General features: G+C 29.2%; 2 protein-coding genes across 3 annotated transcripts; both read left to right on the forward strand.

Annotated features, from left to right (window-relative positions):
• The first annotated feature begins 136 nt into the window (after positions 1-136).
• LOC103828256 (peroxidase 57) lies at positions 137-10,980 on the forward strand. Its single transcript, XM_009103869.2, has 3 exons — positions 137-1,028; positions 1,243-1,694; positions 1,836-10,980. Exons 1-3 carry the CDS (start codon positions 825-827, stop codon positions 2,131-2,133), a joined length of 954 nt encoding a protein of 317 aa, XP_009102117.1. The 5' UTR covers positions 137-824; the 3' UTR covers positions 2,134-10,980.
• An 816-nt stretch (positions 10,981-11,796) lies between these two features.
• Positions 11,797-18,017, forward strand: LOC103828205 (WUSCHEL-related homeobox 11). 2 transcript variants are annotated; one of them, XM_009103818.3, is made up of 4 exons: positions 11,797-15,523; positions 15,611-15,805; positions 16,305-16,477; positions 17,539-18,017. In XM_009103818.3, exons 1-4 carry the CDS (start codon positions 15,106-15,108, stop codon positions 17,554-17,556), a joined length of 804 nt encoding a protein of 267 aa, XP_009102066.1. In that variant the 5' UTR covers positions 11,797-15,105; the 3' UTR covers positions 17,557-18,017. The 2 variants fall into 2 exon arrangements, with proteins under 2 accessions (XP_009102066.1, XP_009102064.1); XM_009103816.3 differs by having other exon boundaries at positions 11,797-15,805.
• The last annotated feature ends 1,938 nt before the right edge of the window (positions 18,018-19,955 follow it).

Consider the following 19,955-nt stretch of genomic DNA (forward strand, 5'->3'; position numbering starts at 1 on the left):
TTGAAAATAATTTAAATATTCAATCTCTGCCCCCCCCCTTTTTGTTATATGAATTATTTATAAAATTTAAAGCTACCAATTTTAATTATTATTTAAAATTTGGGGAAACCCCTAAAAATATTTTTTATATTTCGTATTATAAATAATTTTAAATGTTGATTATTTAATATACATATCAACTTATTTTTAAAAATATTATTAATACACCTAGCTTTCCTAAATTTTAAACAATTACATGTGAATTTTGAAAATAATTTAAATATTCAATCTCTGCCCCCCCCCCCCCTTTTTTGTTATATCAAACATAGCTACTAACTTAAAAATACATATTTCATTTCTTAATTTTTATATCTTCACAATTGAAGTATCTAAATACACTATGGATATTGAACAATATATAGCAGCAACTGAACTAACTATATATTGCATTAAAGAAAACAAAAACTCAGCTTACTGTTTCCGAAATTTATAGTTTATCACTTAAATATTTACATTGAATATAAACGACAATAATTTGACTTAGGTTACTCTACTAGAAACATACATCTTACCGACTATATAATATAAAAGGTCTACTGGTATCTAATTTTGTGTATAAATATTATTGTCGACTAAGCTACATCAATTTTCAGCCCATAGTGTTTGTTAAATATTCCACAAGGCAACGGAATGTTTCCCTTAGCGTTTATACATTTACATCTCTTATTTAAAATCATTTATTTTACACGTATGGCATGTCAGATATCGACGGTCAATTTTTGGGTATATATAGGAACTAAGGTTTGATCTCAAAGATATCATAATACATATTTTTACAGAACAAGATGAAGATTGCAAACTTTTCCATTCTACTTTTAGCTTTCTTTATTTTTCCTATCACGTTTGCTCAACTACGAGTAGGGTTTTATGACAACTCATGCCCTAATGCAGAAACTATAGTTCAAAATCTTGTGAGCGATGAGTTCGAAAGTGACCCCACGATCACGGCCGCTTTGCTTCGCATGCATTTTCACGATTGCTTTGTTGGGGTATGAGTCTCATCAAATATTTATTTCTAATTGCAACACAAGGGACACAAAAAAGATATGTAGACTAACACATTTTCCCCGTTGTGGTAGGTTTCTACTTAACATGGAATTTAAATATTCTTAAGCACATACACAAAATCGATACAACCATCGTAAATTTTGACTGATTTGACTAGTTATGTTTATAACATATTAATTGTATGTCATGTCCTAGGGTTGCGACGGTTCTATCCTCTTAAACTCAACAGATTCAGAAAGATTCGTCGGTCCAAACTTGAGCGTGAGAGGGTTTGAGCTGATCGACGAGATCAAGGCCGAGCTTGAGGCTCAGTGTCCCTCCAACGTCTCATGTGCCGACATAATGGCTCTTGCCACCCGTGACTCTGTGGCCTTAGCTGGAGGTCCGAGCTACAACATTCCCACTGGGCGACGTGATGGGTTGAGAACAAATGCGAACGGCGTGTTCAACCTTATCGGACCAACCGCCTCCGTGGCTGCGTTTCTCAGCTTCTTTGGGGACAAAGATATGAACACGTTGGATGCGGTGGCTCTTTTGGGTGCACACACGGTTGGAGTGGGATCTTGTGATCTATTCCAGGACCGCCTTGTGAATTTTAATGGAACCGGACTGCCTGATCCGTCCATGGACTCCGATTTGGTTGCAAAGTAAGTTAGACCGGATATTTATATATATGATTAAATATTTTTGTTTTATTTAAGTCAAAATAGGTCCATGCATTATCACCTTATCGACCATAAACAGCAATAACGTAAATTCACTTAATAATAACTTCTTAATACGTACAGTTTAACCACCATATGTGAGGCCTCAGAGAACCCATCAACAGGACTTGACCGGTCAACGCCATTGACTTTCGATAATGCATTCTTCGGACAAATCCGAGTAAGGAGAGGAGTTTTGCAACTTGACCAGCGCCTCGCAACCGATGAAGCCACTTCTAGTGTGGTGGCTCAATACGCAGCAGACAACGACTTATTCAAACGCCAGTTTGCGATCGCGATGGTGAAAATGGGAGCCGTTGATGTCTTTACAGGCGAAGACGGTGAGATCAGAACGAATTGTTGGGCGTTCAATAACAACTAACTTGACTTGTGTGTGTTTAATACTCTGAATCTTGATTGTTTGTTTGGTATTTATTTTATGGCCATGTTATTTTGGTTTTAATCTGGGTGAATTGTGAAGCATTTGAGTTGCTATATTTTTTTTTGAATAAAATATTTTCTATTTATTTATGTGATTAATGTATATCGATCAAATATTTATTTAAATATGGACTTCATTAGATAGAAAATGTATTTACTAAATAAATTCATCCAGTGATCTATACTGGAAACACATTCATACTTTTTACATTTTAATTTGGTCTAAAAATTTTGTATACTAACCACATTATCGTGCTTTGGTGGTCAAAACTAGAAGAAAAGTCATCATGTTGGTCTAGACCAGAAATCGATTTTCTTTTAGTGTGAAATTATCAATCTCACGTGTGACTATCGTCAATTAATATGGGCGAAATTGGCGGTCTTCCGGAATACCTTCGAGGGCGTGTCATTAGGCGCTAATCATGTTCCCTATGGTATCTGGATCTTCTAAGATCGATAAAGAAAAAAAAAAACTGTTCAAATGTTAGCGTTGTAGCTTGCATACGAATTATGGGCCAATTAAATGATATAGCGCTGCCCCCGAACTTCTTAATTTACGTTACACAAACTTTAGTGGGCCTCGTTACTCTGTTTTTTCATTTATTAACCGGCGTCGTTACAAGTCAATCTTCCTAGTATATCACATAAATCAAAAACTTACATGAACACATGACACATCTTTTGGAACGAAGCCGAAATCGATATGAAGATAGTCTCCCTAAGCTAGAACTCACACATTTAAGACTTTCTCATTTTTTCAGTGTAGACTAGACCTTAGCATGCTACAAAAATGACCTATGAACTCGTACTATTAAAGTATATTGGTGATTGATTAAATGGGACGCGATAAATTTATGAACCAAAATGACCATATTTAAAGGAAAAAAACTAAACCTAGATTCGGTACATACTCGATTGGATCTGTAAATCCTATCTCATATGGATCTGAAAAATGGCATTTTATTCTTGATAGAAAATTAGTTATGTTGAAAGTATTTAGTGTACATATAAATAACACACAACACAAGAAAAAACCAAAGGATAGACATTCTATTTGGCAATCTAAAAATAAGACTATTATAACGCACTTCGGACTCCAGTAGTTAAATGTAGAGAATAGTAACAAAGAATAATGAGCTCTAACCTCTAAACAATAATGCTAGCTACCGCTCTTAATTATGTACAAACTTACAAAAATCATATAACTATATAATATGTTTAGAGTAGTTTAAACTTTGTAGCTACTTTTTTTGTAAATAAGTACTACTTATAGTATATAAACAATAAAGTTCTTGTTAAAAGAAAGAATTAATAAGTAGAGGTTCGACCGGACAAATAAGTCTTATGGTTGCCCAAAAGTCTCACCTAAGCCGTCAGCACAACAGTTTATAAATAAGTAATATAATAGGAAGCTCGACACTCTCCTTTTATGGGCACTGGACAGTACCATAATTAAAGAAAATAAAGTGCAGTAAAGTATCTCTATTATTCCCTTTAATAGACACTTATACACGCGTATAAGTGGGAAAAAATGGGAATAACTAACTAGAGTTTATTTAGAATCTAGTCACAATAATAGCAATTATTAAAATGGTGATGTTTTGTGCTCGTGTGTGACACTAGGAAAGATGTTGTCTTTGTTTAGTTCACATGTCCTTTTCGCAGCAACATTGCCATTTGTCTTAACAAAGGCCAAACATAGTGCCGGCGAATGATGATTTATTTAGCTTTAGCACGTAATTAAAATTTCGAACGATCTGAACATGTATAATAAGTGCATTTTACCCAAAAATGTATAATAAGTGCATGAATCTGCCCCACTATTCTCTGATCATTACATAGTTTAATTAGTTTAAATAAATAAAAATGGAAAGATTAGAGGTTTAGCCTTTTCTTTCTTTTTGTGATGGCGAAGCATTCAAGTGCGGGACAAATCAGAGTCACTTGAAACAGCTGAAGGCATATATAATTATTTTAAAATCATAAAGATGTACAAATTTATTATTTCAAAAATTACTTGCGCCGTATCTTTGGTATGTTTAAATGTTTTGCACCAAACTCATATGCCCTTCATGTTAATGGAAAGATAAGTCGACGTTTTCTCGACTCCAGGAGACCCTATATATGTTTAAAGTATATCAATTTGATCTTATTGGTGGATAAGGCATACGAACGAATATTTTTGAAGTATTTCTTGTTGAAATATTGTAGATGAATCTTAGCTTCTTTTATTTTCCAAATCATCCAGATATAGATAAGTCTATGATTTCTTCGAGCCACAAATTAGAGCGGGTAATTTAAACCAGCTTTGCTTATTATAAGTATCGTTTTAGATCATATTTGAGTTTCAGTTATGCATATTAATTTTTTTAATTATAAAGGTAATATTACTTCCACAAATGCAAACTATATGTGGTCCACGGCCGGTTTAACCCCTCAGTTTTTTTTTATGAATGAAATCATTCGATGAAAGAAATAAAGGAAAGCTATGATAAAAACTATTCTAAATTAAAAGTTTATATATATATTTGTTTTGTTAGAGAACTAACATATATATTTAGTACTAATCAAAAATACTATAGTAGACTAAATATAACCTTTGCTGCATTATAGGTATTGTCTCTTAAAACATGTTTGAGATTATATCCTTAATTCGTACATATATAGATTTGTTTTTTTTTCTAGTCAATAACTAAACTAAGAAAGATAAAATTGTTTTTTTTTTGCGTTGAAACTAAATTAAAAATACGAAAAATACTTTTGTGAAAATAAACAAAATCATACTACATTGTGAAAGCGGATGTAGCCCTCACTAATTATTAGTCCAGTTTATAAATACGTGAGAAGATATTTATCATGAGAAACTATGCTTATGGTTATCGAAATCCTTCAACCAAATTTATCTTTACATAGAATTTAACATACAAAAAGTAAATAATAAAAAATGTAAAACATACGAGGGTATATTGTTTGTTTGCCTTCTCTAAAGAGAGAGATGATCGTAGGTTTTTGTCAGGATACATGCATCTAATTAAATTATTGATGTTTTATATTGTAAACTTTTTGTTCCTTTCCTCTTTTTTTTTGTCTTTTCCTGAGTTTTTTTTTTGTTTTAATATCTCCTCAAGTGCTCTGCAAGTTCACTGGGAAAATCCACAAAATTCAACTCCATATGTCATCTCTGTTCGTAAAAACTTATGTCTTCGATAATACAATGTATATACTATATAGAAACCAAGCCTCTTCAAAAATCTATAAAGGATGATCATATGTATATTTTTATTATGATTAGTTTTAAAAAATCATTCTTTGTTTCGTCGTTAATAGTAATTTACGATATTCTTAACAAGATAAAAAAGTATATTTAAAGTTAATTGATTTGTTTGCGTTTAGCTCAGTTGTGCTTGTAAAGCATATCAATATGCGTGTGTGTGTAATTTATGGAGAAAATGAGGTTCTTTTAGAATACTAGGAATCTAGGATTAAGGAAATAAGGTACTAGAGCAATATCTCCCACCCTAATTCATATGTCACTCAAAAATGAAATTTGAAATAAGAAATGCTCAAACATCACTTCATTTTCTATTCCATAATAGAGTAAAATAAGCTTTCTCCAAAACTAAACTAATACTTTATTGTTTGTTTATCATTTCATCGTTCATCTCAAAAAGTAGTAGAGTAATAATAAACTTAATTTTATTTTAAGTTACTTTATTTTATAGAAAAAAATAAAATTTTACATCGGATGTGTTATTAGACGCGAAGAACTTTTTCTCATAATATATACACTTACTTTTTAAATAAGGGATTCAAAGATGTACAGTCTTGAAAAAGAAGTGGTAATAACTTTTAAAAAAAAGTATAGTTCTGAAATGGAAGGAATATTAAGAAATGATATTATCGTCTAATATTAACTTCAACGGTCAGATCACATATAATACGACCTAGAGTATTTTCTTGTGGACCTGGAGAATAAATAAGTCTGATAATGGTTACAACCCGAAAAAACTAATGTTATTAATTATCATCTGAATTCATCATTTTGGATTAGAAAAAAAAATCCATCATTTAGCTCTTACACAAAGACACATTATTTATCATGTAAGTATAGAGTCCGTACATGTCACAGAGCAGGACCACATATCTATTATTTTTAGACGAACAAAATTAGTCTAGAAGTCTTACAAGATTTAAGATTTCAGGACCACAGAGATCGTACAAGGTTTTTTTTTTCCAAGTCCAAATCCAAGTTCCTCCTCTATTTTTGTGAAGCCTTGTCCATTTTTAGTCCAAATCCTAACCTCTATTCTATTCTTAATTAACTAGTTAATGATTTACAATATCTCTCTCTCTTATATATATATATATATATATACATGTTTTTTTGGGAGAAATTCTATACATATTCTTTTCTATCGTTTACTACTGAAGTTACTTTACCGATCAGATTACATATGACCTAGAACATTTACCTTTTTTCCCACTATAAATAAAAGCATATATATATAATAGTATTTCTACCGTTTCTAACTTTCCAAAATTTCACTGCACACTATATATTGTTATGGCATATCTAATTTAAAGTTTTAAATCGTTTTATACAAAAAATAGTTTTATGTGGATAAATTAATATCAAAGAAATGTGCACACTTACAAAAGTGAATAATATATATATCTTCTGGATAACTTATCCCTAATATATAACTCAATCGACTGTTTTTGACGTCGAACAATTTATATAATTGATGATCACTTAAATGGACTGATTTTCAATAACATACTAGTTTATGTTATGGTGATTTTCAATAACATAATAGACATTTAGAATTTAACGTAGTAGCGCACATATTGTCATATGAGAATAGAATCACAGACTGAAAGTGCGTTTAGGAGTCCTACATATAGTTGCAGCCAAAACATATACTCATAGCATCGAGATATCATAATCTATATGACACATGTGACGTCTCGTTTCGATGCTCATCGTAATGTCCAAAATATAGACAGAGTTAAATAAATTGAAACTATAGTATAGGTAATTCAGCAGCAATCTATTTCGGAAATATACAATAGAACTTAAATACAAAAAAAAAACTTAAATGCAATTTTTTTGATAAAATATTAAATACACACTTGCTTCAAATATGTAAACAGATAAACTGGTTAAATATTCTGATAAGCAATAATTGTATATATCTATAGACAATTTTTTTCACTCTAGGAACAAAGGTTTCTTGTGGGTGGACATGAACCTAAAAAGTGAATTTTATGTAGGCGGGTGAAACACAAGTATTGTGATAAGTAATTATGTTGATAAACAAACAAAAGAGACACCAACTTGTGCCCTAAAAGCATGACCACATGCTGGTCGGTGTCTCCCTGAATCCGAATAAATTCAAATAATATAAGCTTGTAGAGACCTTTTTATAAAATAAAAAAAAAATTGTGAGAAAAACTAAGAATATCAACTTGATAGAAAATGCCAAATAGCATTTATATAACAACAGAAAACTATAATTTTATCGATATATATATATATATATATATATATATATATATATGTTACTATTGGCATATATGATGCCATTTCCTCTATGGTCGCTTGATAAGATTTAGATAGCATCGTTAATCATGTTGCTTTATTTTTCTACACGCGAGTATATATGTTTTGTAGGTGAACATAGAAATATCTTGCTAGACAAAACTGATATGATAAGAACTTATACTGTGATAAATGGAGAAACTTGAGCATGGAAATATATCAAAACTAGATGATTTTTGACTACTAGAATTTTTGGAACCTTTCAAAAGTTGTACTTTTTCAGACACCATTAGTTTGATTTCATTTAGAAATGTATTGGTTTCTATGCAAAAAACTGATTAAACTAAATATAAATTGATCATATACCATTTCGTAGCTGAAACTATACATATCACAGATCCAAAGGTATTATTTATATAGCAATATATATTTATGAATAGATCAAAAGGTAACTAATTTTAGTTTCATATAAATTAAATATGTATGTGGTTCTAGCTGTATTTGTTTGTTTTTTCAAAAATATTTTCTTAGTTAACTATAATCATCCTTTTAATATCGTCAAAAAATATCATTTAAACTTGTTAAAAAAGTCGCTCATTTTATACAAGTTGTGCTATTTCCGTTCCAAGTAAACTTTTATATTTTCATATATTTGAATTATATTAGGGGGAGGAGATTCTGCAGATCTAGAAGTGTTTCTGACTGATTAGATCGATTTGATATAACTGGGTATTGTATGTGTTCAAGTACCCCAGTTTTTGATCCTTTACAAAAGATTATGCCTTTTTCTACGACTTCCTGACAGGTCTTAAATCTTAATATGAAGGTTATACATTCCTAAATACAGCTACACAAGCTTCCATTTTTAAAAAAAGTTTCCTCACGTTTTCATATATTAATTAATTCGCAGAACTAATACTAATTTTGTAAAGTAATATATTTAATAAAACATAATAAAAAGGTCCTTTTCTAAAAAAGGTCTTTTTTTTCTTTCTCAAAACACGTAGTTAAGTAGATAAACGGGTAGCCAAACCCACAATCCTATCCATAATTCTGAAAATTTGGGATGGATCAAACAAGCAATGGATCACTCTGGTATTTTGAATAATATGTCCATCCCTTAAAACAAAAAAAATTAGAAGAACTTTTTTATTTTTACGTAATATCCATGTTGTATAGAAAAAAACACGGTACAACATGAAAAAAAAAACATTAAAACCAAACACAGCTATACATATACAGGCAAAAACAGAGGGCATCTGAAAAAAGCAAGTTGTCTCCGACTGTGTCTTTCTACACTCTACCTATTGCATACGTATTCGCACACTCACCTATGTACAGACTATTTTATTGTCCATTTAAGTTACATTCATTCTCCCTAACAAAAAAAAAAAACCAAAATACTTTTGATCCATCAGACATCATTGTACATTGAATATACACTAATTCGCATATTAATGGCATTTGTTCATTTCACATCTTATTATAAAATAACATGCATGCATATGTGTTGCTCTACTCTCATAAGTCGCTACTGGTATGACCTATGGTTAGTATTTTGGAAAGATCAAAGTATTTGTGAGCAGTTAATTTTATAACACACTCACTTGATTTGGTAAATACTTAGTAAACTCCAAGATGCAATAGACAATGGCCGTACCTTTGTTTAAAAAAAAAGACAACGACCGTCCCAAGAAGAAAATGACTTTATTAATATTCCGTTATTAAAAAAAAATTTACATAAAAATATGTTCAAAAAAAAAATTACACGCTTGATCAGAAATCTGGACTCGATATTTATTTGTCAGCATTTTCGTTATTATTTTAAAACACCTTGGATCAACTATGATCAAAAGTATATTTTAAAATCGTCGTTGGAGTTTGGTCAAAAAAAAAAATCGTCGTTGGAGTCTTGATCAAAAACATGATAATAAAATATAACTTTACAGGAAGAACACAGTTAAATCTTAACTGTCAAATACAAATTTATAGGAATCAACACAAATATGATGATAAAATATTAGTTATAATCATATTTTTGTTCAACTTACAAAATAGAAACGAGTGGCTGCCCACTGTAAGCCATGTTTCCCTAACGTCATATGCAATAACTAATTGCACGGTTTCTTGACCTTCAGTTTGGCTTTTCCTCCGTAATTGCTCTTTTATTTTTATTTTGTCAACTCTATATGCTTATTTAGAAAAAAGTATGCACTTATATATATACCATGTCAAAGATTTGACTAATAATTTACCAATCATATGATACTTATAAAGTTAATATAAAATGCGATATTGGTGATATTATTTTCAAAGTTAGTTAATTTATTTTTGAAAATTATATGTCAGTTACTAGTTTATTAATCAATTTATTGAACGACTAACAAGGGTACATTAAAGGGGGAAAAAAGCCACACTAAGTCTTGTCACTTCTTCCCTCGAAGCATTTATTTTTTGAGAGTATTAAATTAAATGATTTAGTTCACTAATATATTACACTATATAGTATAACAGAGCTCTATGAACTATATCCAAATTAAGTCAGAAACTAATATTATATCATAATTAAATTTTATTAAGTAATAATTATCAATATGTCAATGATATATCCATATTTTTATTTATTAATTTTCCCATAAATTGATATTTGTGAAAACTTATTGTAATGTAAATGTATTCATGTAAAATATTTTTAGGGAACTACGGAGATTTTCCGAAGTCAAAAAAAAAGGATTTTCCTCGTTTCATAAGTTTTAGAAACTTAGTTGCAAAGAAAAACATTTTGACTTCATTCGTGGAAGTGACAAAAATAATCTTTTAGGCGTCTCTGTTGCATGACGCCAAAAATAGTGTATTTCACGGAAGAAAATACAAATAGGGAACGATAAGGAATTGATTGGATGTGTGGAAATATCTACATAGTTATTTTAATAACTTTAATAAATTTGTTAAATTCCAATTTTCTTAACAGGATGAAACCAATTTTACTTGAGAAGCAGTAGATTTGAATTTTACGAGGTACTCTATACTCATTGTTTGGGAAATTAAAAATTAACATAACATTCCTGAAGGAGAGTAGAGTAGTTATAAAAGGTTTGACAGCTCTTATTTATATATATGTACAAACAATAAAATTAATATTTAGATGTACTCTTTTTATTTTAGTATAAATATCATTTTACCATGCTTTATACGAAATAATCAGTTTTGTTAGAAATAAACAGTTACACGACAATAAAAATAAAACAAGAAAGTATTTTTAGCCTTATAATTTAATAATGGTGATTCAACAGAGTGTTTTTAGTATCTATGTTCACTTGCAGGAATATGGGTGTTCGGTGAATCAGATCGCCAGTGTTTACTATGTAAATTTATCTCATGTTACATTACATCACATGTACAGTTTAGACAGGTTAATAATTATGATCTCATGTTTTCTTTAATAAAGATGATTTTCGCTGCACTATAAACCACTGTAGAATAATGGTTGTATTACCCTAAAAATCTGATGTAATCTTTACTAATTTAAAATGAAAATATATTATCATTTAAATATAAAATTAAATTTTGTTTTTAAATCCAATATTATAAAAGGGGATGTGTTATTTGATAAATCATTTTAAAACTCATTGTTAATAAATATATTTGAAGTTGTGCATTTTAATTATTATCTAGATTTTGACCCGTACGTCCGTGCTGCTATTTTTTATTTTATAAATATATTTGATATTATTACAAAATTTTCAAATATATATTTCCATTTTAGTGTTATATATTGTGTAATTCTATAATATTATTGTTTATATCTCTTATTCGGTATTATTAATATATAGTGATTTGTTTAATATATTTTACTTTGTTATTAATTTTTATTACTTACAAATATATTTTCAAATTAGATACAATAAAATAACAATTTGAAATAATCAAATAGAGAACCTTCTGCAAAATATATATATTTTTTCTTTATTTATACGTTTTGCATATAATACATTTTTTAATTTATTTATTTATATTATAGAAAATATATTTGTTTAAGATAATTTATATTTACTGTTAAAATATATTTTAATATATATCATTTTAATATTTTACGAGAATTATAAGTAAAAACATTGTATTGTTTATATAATATATAAATATTTTAAAATAATCTATTGTAGAGAGTTTCAAAATAAATAAATAAATAATATATATTTATAGATATAAAATTTTAACCTATGTTAATAAATTTATTCTTGTATAAAAATATTATATAGTTACGAATTTTAACCAATTTTAATGATGAATGATCATTTATTTAAATGATACAATTTAACAAATAAAATTTGTTAATTTACCTATATAATATAATTTTGTCATATTTAATTTTATATAATACAGAATATAATTATAAAATTTATAAAAATAATATAGGCTTTGTATTTCTTGTTTTAGAATAAATTTTACTTAACATTGATTTATATAATATTATACTACTAATTACTAAATTAATTAAAGTGTTATTTTATAAAATATTTAAAATTTTAGTAATATTTTTTTAGATTCTTTCTCAACAGATTTTGTTATAACTAAAAAATAATATTCAAATTTATAGTTGGTCATACTATACAATGACTTATTAATAGTAAATAAAACTATGACCATAAATTAATAAATTACATTAAAATGTTTGAGTAGAATTTCTTATTAAAAAAATCAAATTTCATAATCTTAGATAATATTTTAACATAGTTTAATAAAATCTATAGTAAATTTTTATTTCAAATTAAATCATCTAAAAATCATTATCAATTCAAACTGTAATTGAATACATACCCCCATAATGTCAGAATAGTGTGAAATTTTCTCCTTAAAACATTAGAAATTGATCATTAGCCTATCCGAAATATTTCTATCAAAAAACAAAAAAAAATACTCTATCTAATTATATTTTTTTACATTTATATAATTATTATTGAAAATATGACTATATCTGAAATATTTCTATCAAAAAACAAAAATATTACTCTATCTTATTGAAAATATAATTATTCTTTATGTTAAATTTATTAACTTTTTATTATATATCTACCAACTTATAATATTGTAATATATTTTAAATATTATTTATAAAAGAGTGAATTTGTTAGAAAACCAAAACAAAGTGTGAAATTAGGAAAATGCATAATACAGTGAAACTAGTAAACGCACAGTGTACATGTCATACTGCAAATTACCTTTGTCAAACAGTAAATAATAGTATTTTTAGGTATATTGCTAATTATGGGATAATATTAACGTATGGGATGCAAATACTCTTTATAAGAAGTATTTTTACAATCTAGAAAAAAATGTAGAACAAAAAAAGTTCTAATGAATCTGGAACAAATGGAATACTTTATAGAGCAGAAAGAGAATCATAACGGCCGATTTCTCGTTTAATTATTTCTCGGTGGACGGTACCATTAGTTTACATTAGCTTTTTCTTAATATAACTATAATACATTTTAGACAGTATAATATATTTCGGAACTGCTACAGTAATATTTAGACTTATCCTGTAGACTGTCGTCTGGTCTGGTATTCATTTTTGCGTGGCAAAAGCACCTATAAGTGAAATTGCAAATAATTTTTGTTAGCTAAGCACATGTTCATGTTCTTAAAACCTTTGGTTTTTTTGGAACGGACTTAGCCAACGTTAAAGTATCAAACCACTAAAGGTTAGCATCGACCGAGTAATAAATGTTAAATGAAGCCGACTCCGGCTGAATAGAACCGGGCTAACCAGTCTAACTATATTCATCATATTGTTTGCAACTTTGGAAATTTAAATATATTAGTGAAAATATGATTATATTTAACATATATACGCTGACAAAAAAACATGTATATTACATATAACTGATTAAAACGGTTAACTGATAGCAAATACCTTTCAAGGTAGTACTATTTCTGCATATAATGCAGTTACAAAAACGGTGTGTGCATATAATGAGTTTAATTGCCCATGCAAATAAAAACGGATAAGGAGTACTGTAAACTTTTTGGATACACGTTCTATTATTAAGGGCATCTCCAATTCTACTCAATTTTTGACTCTAAACTCAATTATGAAGTAAAATTTTCTCCAATCTCACTCTATATTCAACTCCAAAATGGAGTAATAACTATGATTACTCCATTTATAGAGTAATCTTATCCATTATTTCATTTTGGAATTGAACTTTTTATATTTATGAAATGGTTCTTTTAATTTTTAATGTTTTTATTTCATACTTAAAATAATATAATAACATAAGAAAATATAATACTCCGCAATAGATTACTTTATAATTTACATAAAATATGCATAAACTCATAAAAGTCAAAACTAAAAATAAATAATATAAATAAATATAATATAATATAAATAATAAATTTAATAATTAATTCGGTAAATTGTTTTTGAAACTACCAAAATCGGTGAAGTATTATTCAAACGGAATAGATGAGTTTTTTAATCTTGTGGGTCAAAATTTTGATTGATAACATTTGTACTTGTTAAACTTGATATATGCACAAATAATAAGACCCAATACATAATTCAAATTACAAAACTAAACTTTATTTTTTTCTTTATGTTCTTTTAATGCATATAAATATTTTTGAATTAGAAAAATTCCATATGATAAAATCTGCACGAATTGAAATTGGAAGATAATCTCTAATTGTATTTTAATGATAAATATTGAATTTAAATAAAATATATTATTATGAAAATTTTGTAAACATAAAGTAGTTGGGTTAATTGTTAAATTTTTATAAGTTGAAGGTACTACTAACAATTATTAACTAAATAAAAAAAATATTTTGTTTGGAGTAAAAAATGGAGTAATACATTGGACTAAAACCCAATTCCATTTTGAAGTTACACCATTTTAGAGTAAAATTTGGAGTAATACATTGGAGATGCTCTAACCCCTGATGGATAATAGTCAAAAATTATTTTTCTTATTTACCAAATTCTCAAATGCCAAACAAATCCCACAGCTTTTGTATCTCCGAGTACGCGTTAACACTAAAGTTATAATTCTGTACCACTTAATTAGCGCATAAAACAAAAGATAGTATCTGCTTAAATAATTCGAGTATATTTAAAGAAGCCTAATATGTTGACAAATTTTTTTTTTAACGAAGCCGCTAAAAGATAAATATATTAATCCACATGTAACTTAATAAACAAAGAAAAACATATTATATGAAGGAATAACTCTCCTATAAATTTATGAGTTTACTCTCTAGACATCACCTCTCACAAACTCAAACTAAAAAAAAAAGTACTTTTCTCTTTTATTATCAATAAGCAACAGAAAAAGAACCAGTGAAACAATTTCAATATTCTTGAAAGTAATGGACCAAGAACAAACACAACATAGCCCAACCGGCCATAGTCACTCACCTTCTTCCCCAGCTTCGGGTTCCACCTCGACCGAAACGGTTCGGTCACGATGGTCACCTAAACCGGAACAAATACTCATACTTGAGTCGATCTTCAACAGTGGTATGGTTAACCCTCCCAAAGAAGAGACGGTAAGGATACGAAAGATGCTCGAGAAGTTTGGGGCGGTGGGAGATGCAAATGTCTTCTATTGGTTTCAAAACCGGCGGTCAAGATCTCGAAGGAGGCAGCGGCAGCTCCAGGCCGCAGCTGCGGCCGTAACCACCAATACTTGTGACCAGACCATGATGGTAAACACCAGCTTACCACAATATAGTGGGGCTGATTTGGGGTTTGGAGGTTGTAGCACTTCCTCTAATTACTTATATGGTGGGTCATCATCTCAAACTCCTTCATTTTTTCTTGGTCTTTCTTCTTCTCCTCCTTGCTCAAGCTCCTCTTCAACTTCTTCTTCAGCTAGCTCTTCAACTTCTTCTTATGGTGGTGGATATGATAATCATAGCAATAATGGCATGGAAAATCTCTTAGCAATGTCTGGTCAATTGGGTTACCATGAAGCTAGTCAGCATCATTATCAACATCATAGCTCAAATCTCTCACCAATGATGTGCCCATCTGATCAAAGCTCCAGTTATGATCACTACCAACAAGGTAAACAAAACAGTTTATTTGCATGCCTCTTTTTGCTTTTTAAACTCAAGTGCTTTTTCCTCTTAACACTCTTTCTTTCCCCAAAAAGTCTTTATAACATTATAAAAATCGTAAAAGTTGAATTAAACTAGGAAAATTCCAATTCTTGGTGGGTTTCAACCAAACTAACTAAATTTTATTTATTTGGGGGTTAATTAATAATAGCCCGTGTTAATTACATTTCCAATGGTGCCTAACATCTTGTACTTGAAAGCCAGTCCTCTAATATATTGGTTTATATATAATATAAAAGCAAAATTCTGAGGTTAATTTCTTTTCTTTTATTTCAGAACAAAACTCTCTCTTGATGTCTTTATTTTAACTATAAATGTTAACCAAAGAACCGACTTCTAAGACTATTAGATGAATTTTTCTTCCAATATCGCCTACTCTTGTTCTTGATAGGTAATTTTATAATATAATTTTCGGACATATTATTAGAGATATTTTTGAAATTTAGGGTTAACGGTCTTTATAAACGGAGTTCCGACAGAAGTGACGAGTGGAGGTATAGACATGAAAGCAATGTTTGGAGAAGATTTGGTTTTGGTGCATTCCTCAGGTGTTCCTCTTCCTACTGATGAGTTTGGTTTTTTGATGCATAGCTTACAACATGGTGAAGCTTATTTCCTGGTAATATTTTAATCTCACATCTTTGTATTTTTTTTTGTATTATATTTTGTTTTATTTCTGATCGAATTCCTCGTGAAGAGCTTTATCACATTGTTTGTTTTCGAGCTAATTTTATATATTATACTTTTGTTTTGTTCTTTATCTCTCCATCTCCATCTTTCCATCCTCACTTTGGTGTTGAAAATAGGAAATGAGATGGAACCCAATTGGGGTAAAGTCCTAAATTGTCTGCTATAATATATTTTAATCATCATAACTTAACAATATTATAGTCTTTCGTAAGAGAAACAGAATATAATTCTTAATTGATGAGTGTCGGTTTGTGGAGTAAATGAACATGATATGTTAAGGCTTTCTTTGTTTTTTTTTTTGGGAGGGGGGTAAAAATGTTGACTTTCTGTAACTGAAGCTTTGTGATTTGACGAGGTTTTCAACATTTGAATAGAAAAATACGAGTTTTTTTTGGTAAAAAAAAGAAACGAGTTTTTTCCATGATTTTGTTCGCATATTTGAATATAAGAATTCATATTCATGTTTTCGAACTGAGATAACAACGTATAAATTGCTATTTTGGTAAATGTCTTTCACTTACGTACTAGTTTGAGCAACTTATTTATAAAATGCTAGTTTTTTTTGTCAGCATTCATGTTAATATGTTATGATGTCCATGGTTATGCTCACTAATTTATATAAAAAAGAAATATGAAAGTTAAGATATTTTTTAAAAAAGAAATGAAAGTCTACAACTAAATGATTAATTATGTGTCTGCAACTGCTTATGAAGTATCGTACTATATAGTTTATGAAATTAAATTAAGTCTTTTCTAAATCGAAACTTTATTTTTATCTAATGTTGTTGTCTTATTTTTGATATAGTTGATCTAGTCTCTCTATCTCTAAATGATTCTTTTGAAAATTTGAGTGTTAAAATCATATTCGGCATTAGGGTTTCTTCTGTCTACATCTCTCTTTCTTTATCTTTTCATCAATTAGTTAGCGTTTATATTTGTAAGTTCTTCTTGTTAGTGTTTGTTATTTGTTTTGCGTTTTGTTATCAACAGGTTCCAAGACAGACATGAACTGGCTTTACTATTGGGCTGTGTGGTTCTCCAACAGATGCCTTATTAATCTACCTTGGACTTTATTGCTGCGATCCATCCGTTTTTGTTTTACTTTCCGAGTCGACATATCGTGCAATCAAATTTTCTTATGTATTTCTTAATTTTGTAATAATTAAGAAAAAGTGAAGTCAAAAATCTCTTATAAGACGAAGAGATTTTAGGTTTCGTATCAGTTTAGTGATTTAGTTTAAAAGTACGTAACTATTTTTGCAATAAAATCTGTGTCTAGAGATCTCCGAGGTAGTTCGTGTGCAGAGTAATGAATGTTATTGGGAGTACGAAAAATAAAATAAAGTCGAAGTCTATTAGTTGCGTTGAACACTTTTCCGATTGTATAAAACTAATGTAGTAAAAGGTTGCTACTACTAAGACGATCTTTAGCTTGGGCTATATACTAAAATAATACCATTGGTTAACTACGGTGTATTTGTTGTCGATATTTGTACCCTTTGTAGTTTGTATGTATCTACAAGTCGACACACAGCATCAGTAATGTCTTAGTTAAGTCCATCGCAGCTAGTTATGTCATATATTTGAGGACCAAGTGAGGATGTATCTAGTATTATCGGTAAGTAGGTAACGAACTAGGGTCGTTAACGATATTATTACAATATGTTGCAGTCTGTATTAATGATGTGAAAGGGAAGTGGCCGATTAAGATATGATTAATCAACTAATATTTGTTAATTCAAACAAAAAGAAACATCGATCCCAAAGTACTGCAATATCAAAAGACTTGTATGATATCAGTGGAAGGAAAAAGTGACCTATATGATTACGCTTTGAGTTTATCTGGTTGACAGCTGCACTGGGACAAATTGTCACATTAGCTAATTTGTGGATCAGCTCAATAAAATTAAGCAACTACTTTTAAGATCAAACCTTATTCATCCCATTTTATACTATACAATTTGCATTTCAATATTTCTTTTTCTTTTGTCAATATTTCTTTACATAGTAAAATGGAATATTTTAGTCCTTGAATAGATATAAGAATAATGAAAGAGCATAAGACAGCTGGGTTCGCCAGAATTTGTATTCTTGTCGATTTCTGCTTTCCGAAACATAAACCTTAATTAACACGTCGAAGCAAAATCTTAATCCCCGATGCTTAAGACAAATCTATTACTTTTTGTAAAGCTAAATTCTGACCATTAGATCTAACTTTGTAAGCATCAAGTAAATTTGGAGCGCTCCTTCTTCTTGCGCTTTGATTATGGAGTAAATTTGGAGCGCTCCTTCTTCTTGCGCTTTGATTATGGAGTAAACACCTTGTAAGTATAACTTTGGAGCGTTCCTTCTTCTTGCGCTTTAAAAAAATGAATTATTTATGTGAACCGGTAGAACTAGTTTGGCTACAAGAGATCGGTAGAAATAAACAAGTTAGAAAAACTGAACTAAAAATTAAAAAAAAAATTGATCTTTGAACCAAAAAATCAAAGTTATAATAACGAGTGAAAAAGATTCTATATTATTACTATATATACTAATAATCGTATTAATAATAAATTAAAGCCACTAGGCGACAACACCGACCACTGTAACCACTGAGTAGGAGACGCATGTTTGGTTAGTTCTTGAATTCTGAACTCAACGAAGAAAACATATATTTGAGACTTAGCATATGGATCTTTTTCAAACTCACTCCACACATTTTCCCATTGGCTACCATGTGGATCACTAATATTTATATACTATATCTATATGTTACCTCCCACATATTTTATGTCTATTCTGAATTTGTAGGTTTTTATTTTCCTACGTTTGTTAGAAAGTATTACAAGAGTTGTGTGCCTTCTAATTTCTGTTTTGTTAATAATCAATAGACTATTACTTATGGGCCTTTTCCATGGCCCAACGTATTGTAGGCCTACTTAGTTGCATTATAATATGCAAATCAAATTTGGTGATTTTACCATATTATTTTTCTTTGCATCATAGGGTCATGTTTACTTTTTCAAAACCGTTGCATGTTTACTTTTTTTTTTAGAAGTCTAAGAATAATTAAGGTATAGCTTGTGTATATCGATTTAAAAAGTAACTTAAAATGTAAAGATGATGGTGGAGATTATGGAGTTCAGATGGTTTGGAAAGTTTGGCGAGGAAAGCTCATTTGGTGAAGATGAAGGTTCATAGGTTTACAAGGCCTTTTAAACGGTGAAGATTTGTGGTTTCTTTGGGATTTGATTTAGACATAACCGTAATGTAACGTGTGACACAAGGTTCTTATTTATTTATTGATTACTGTTACATAACTACTTAATATCATTGGCTTTCACTCTTTTGATGGTATAAAAGAACACACATTATCTAAGTTGTTCTTTTTCAGACCTAACGTGTAACACAAGATTACTGAT

This window comes from Brassica rapa, chromosome A01, assembly GCF_000309985.2.
Source record: "Brassica rapa cultivar Chiifu-401-42 chromosome A01, CAAS_Brap_v3.01, whole genome shotgun sequence".
In the NCBI taxonomy this organism is placed as follows: domain Eukaryota; kingdom Viridiplantae; phylum Streptophyta; class Magnoliopsida; order Brassicales; family Brassicaceae; genus Brassica; species Brassica rapa.

Coding starts and splice junctions, on each gene's coding strand:
- LOC103828256 (XM_009103869.2), top strand. CDS start 825: ATGAAGATTGCAAACTTTTCCATTCTACTTTTAGCTTTCTTTATTTTT. Junction 1,029..1,242: donor TTCACGATTGCTTTGTTGGG/GTATGAGTCTCA, acceptor GTCATGTCCTAG/GGTTGCGACGGTTCTATCCT. Junction 1,695..1,835: donor GACTCCGATTTGGTTGCAAA/GTAAGTTAGACC, acceptor TAATACGTACAG/TTTAACCACCATATGTGAGG.
- LOC103828205 (XM_009103816.3), top strand. CDS start 15,106: ATGGACCAAGAACAAACACAACATAGCCCAACCGGCCATAGTCACTCA. Junction 15,806..16,304: donor TTATGATCACTACCAACAAG/GTAAACAAAACA, acceptor TTTGAAATTTAG/GGTTAACGGTCTTTATAAAC.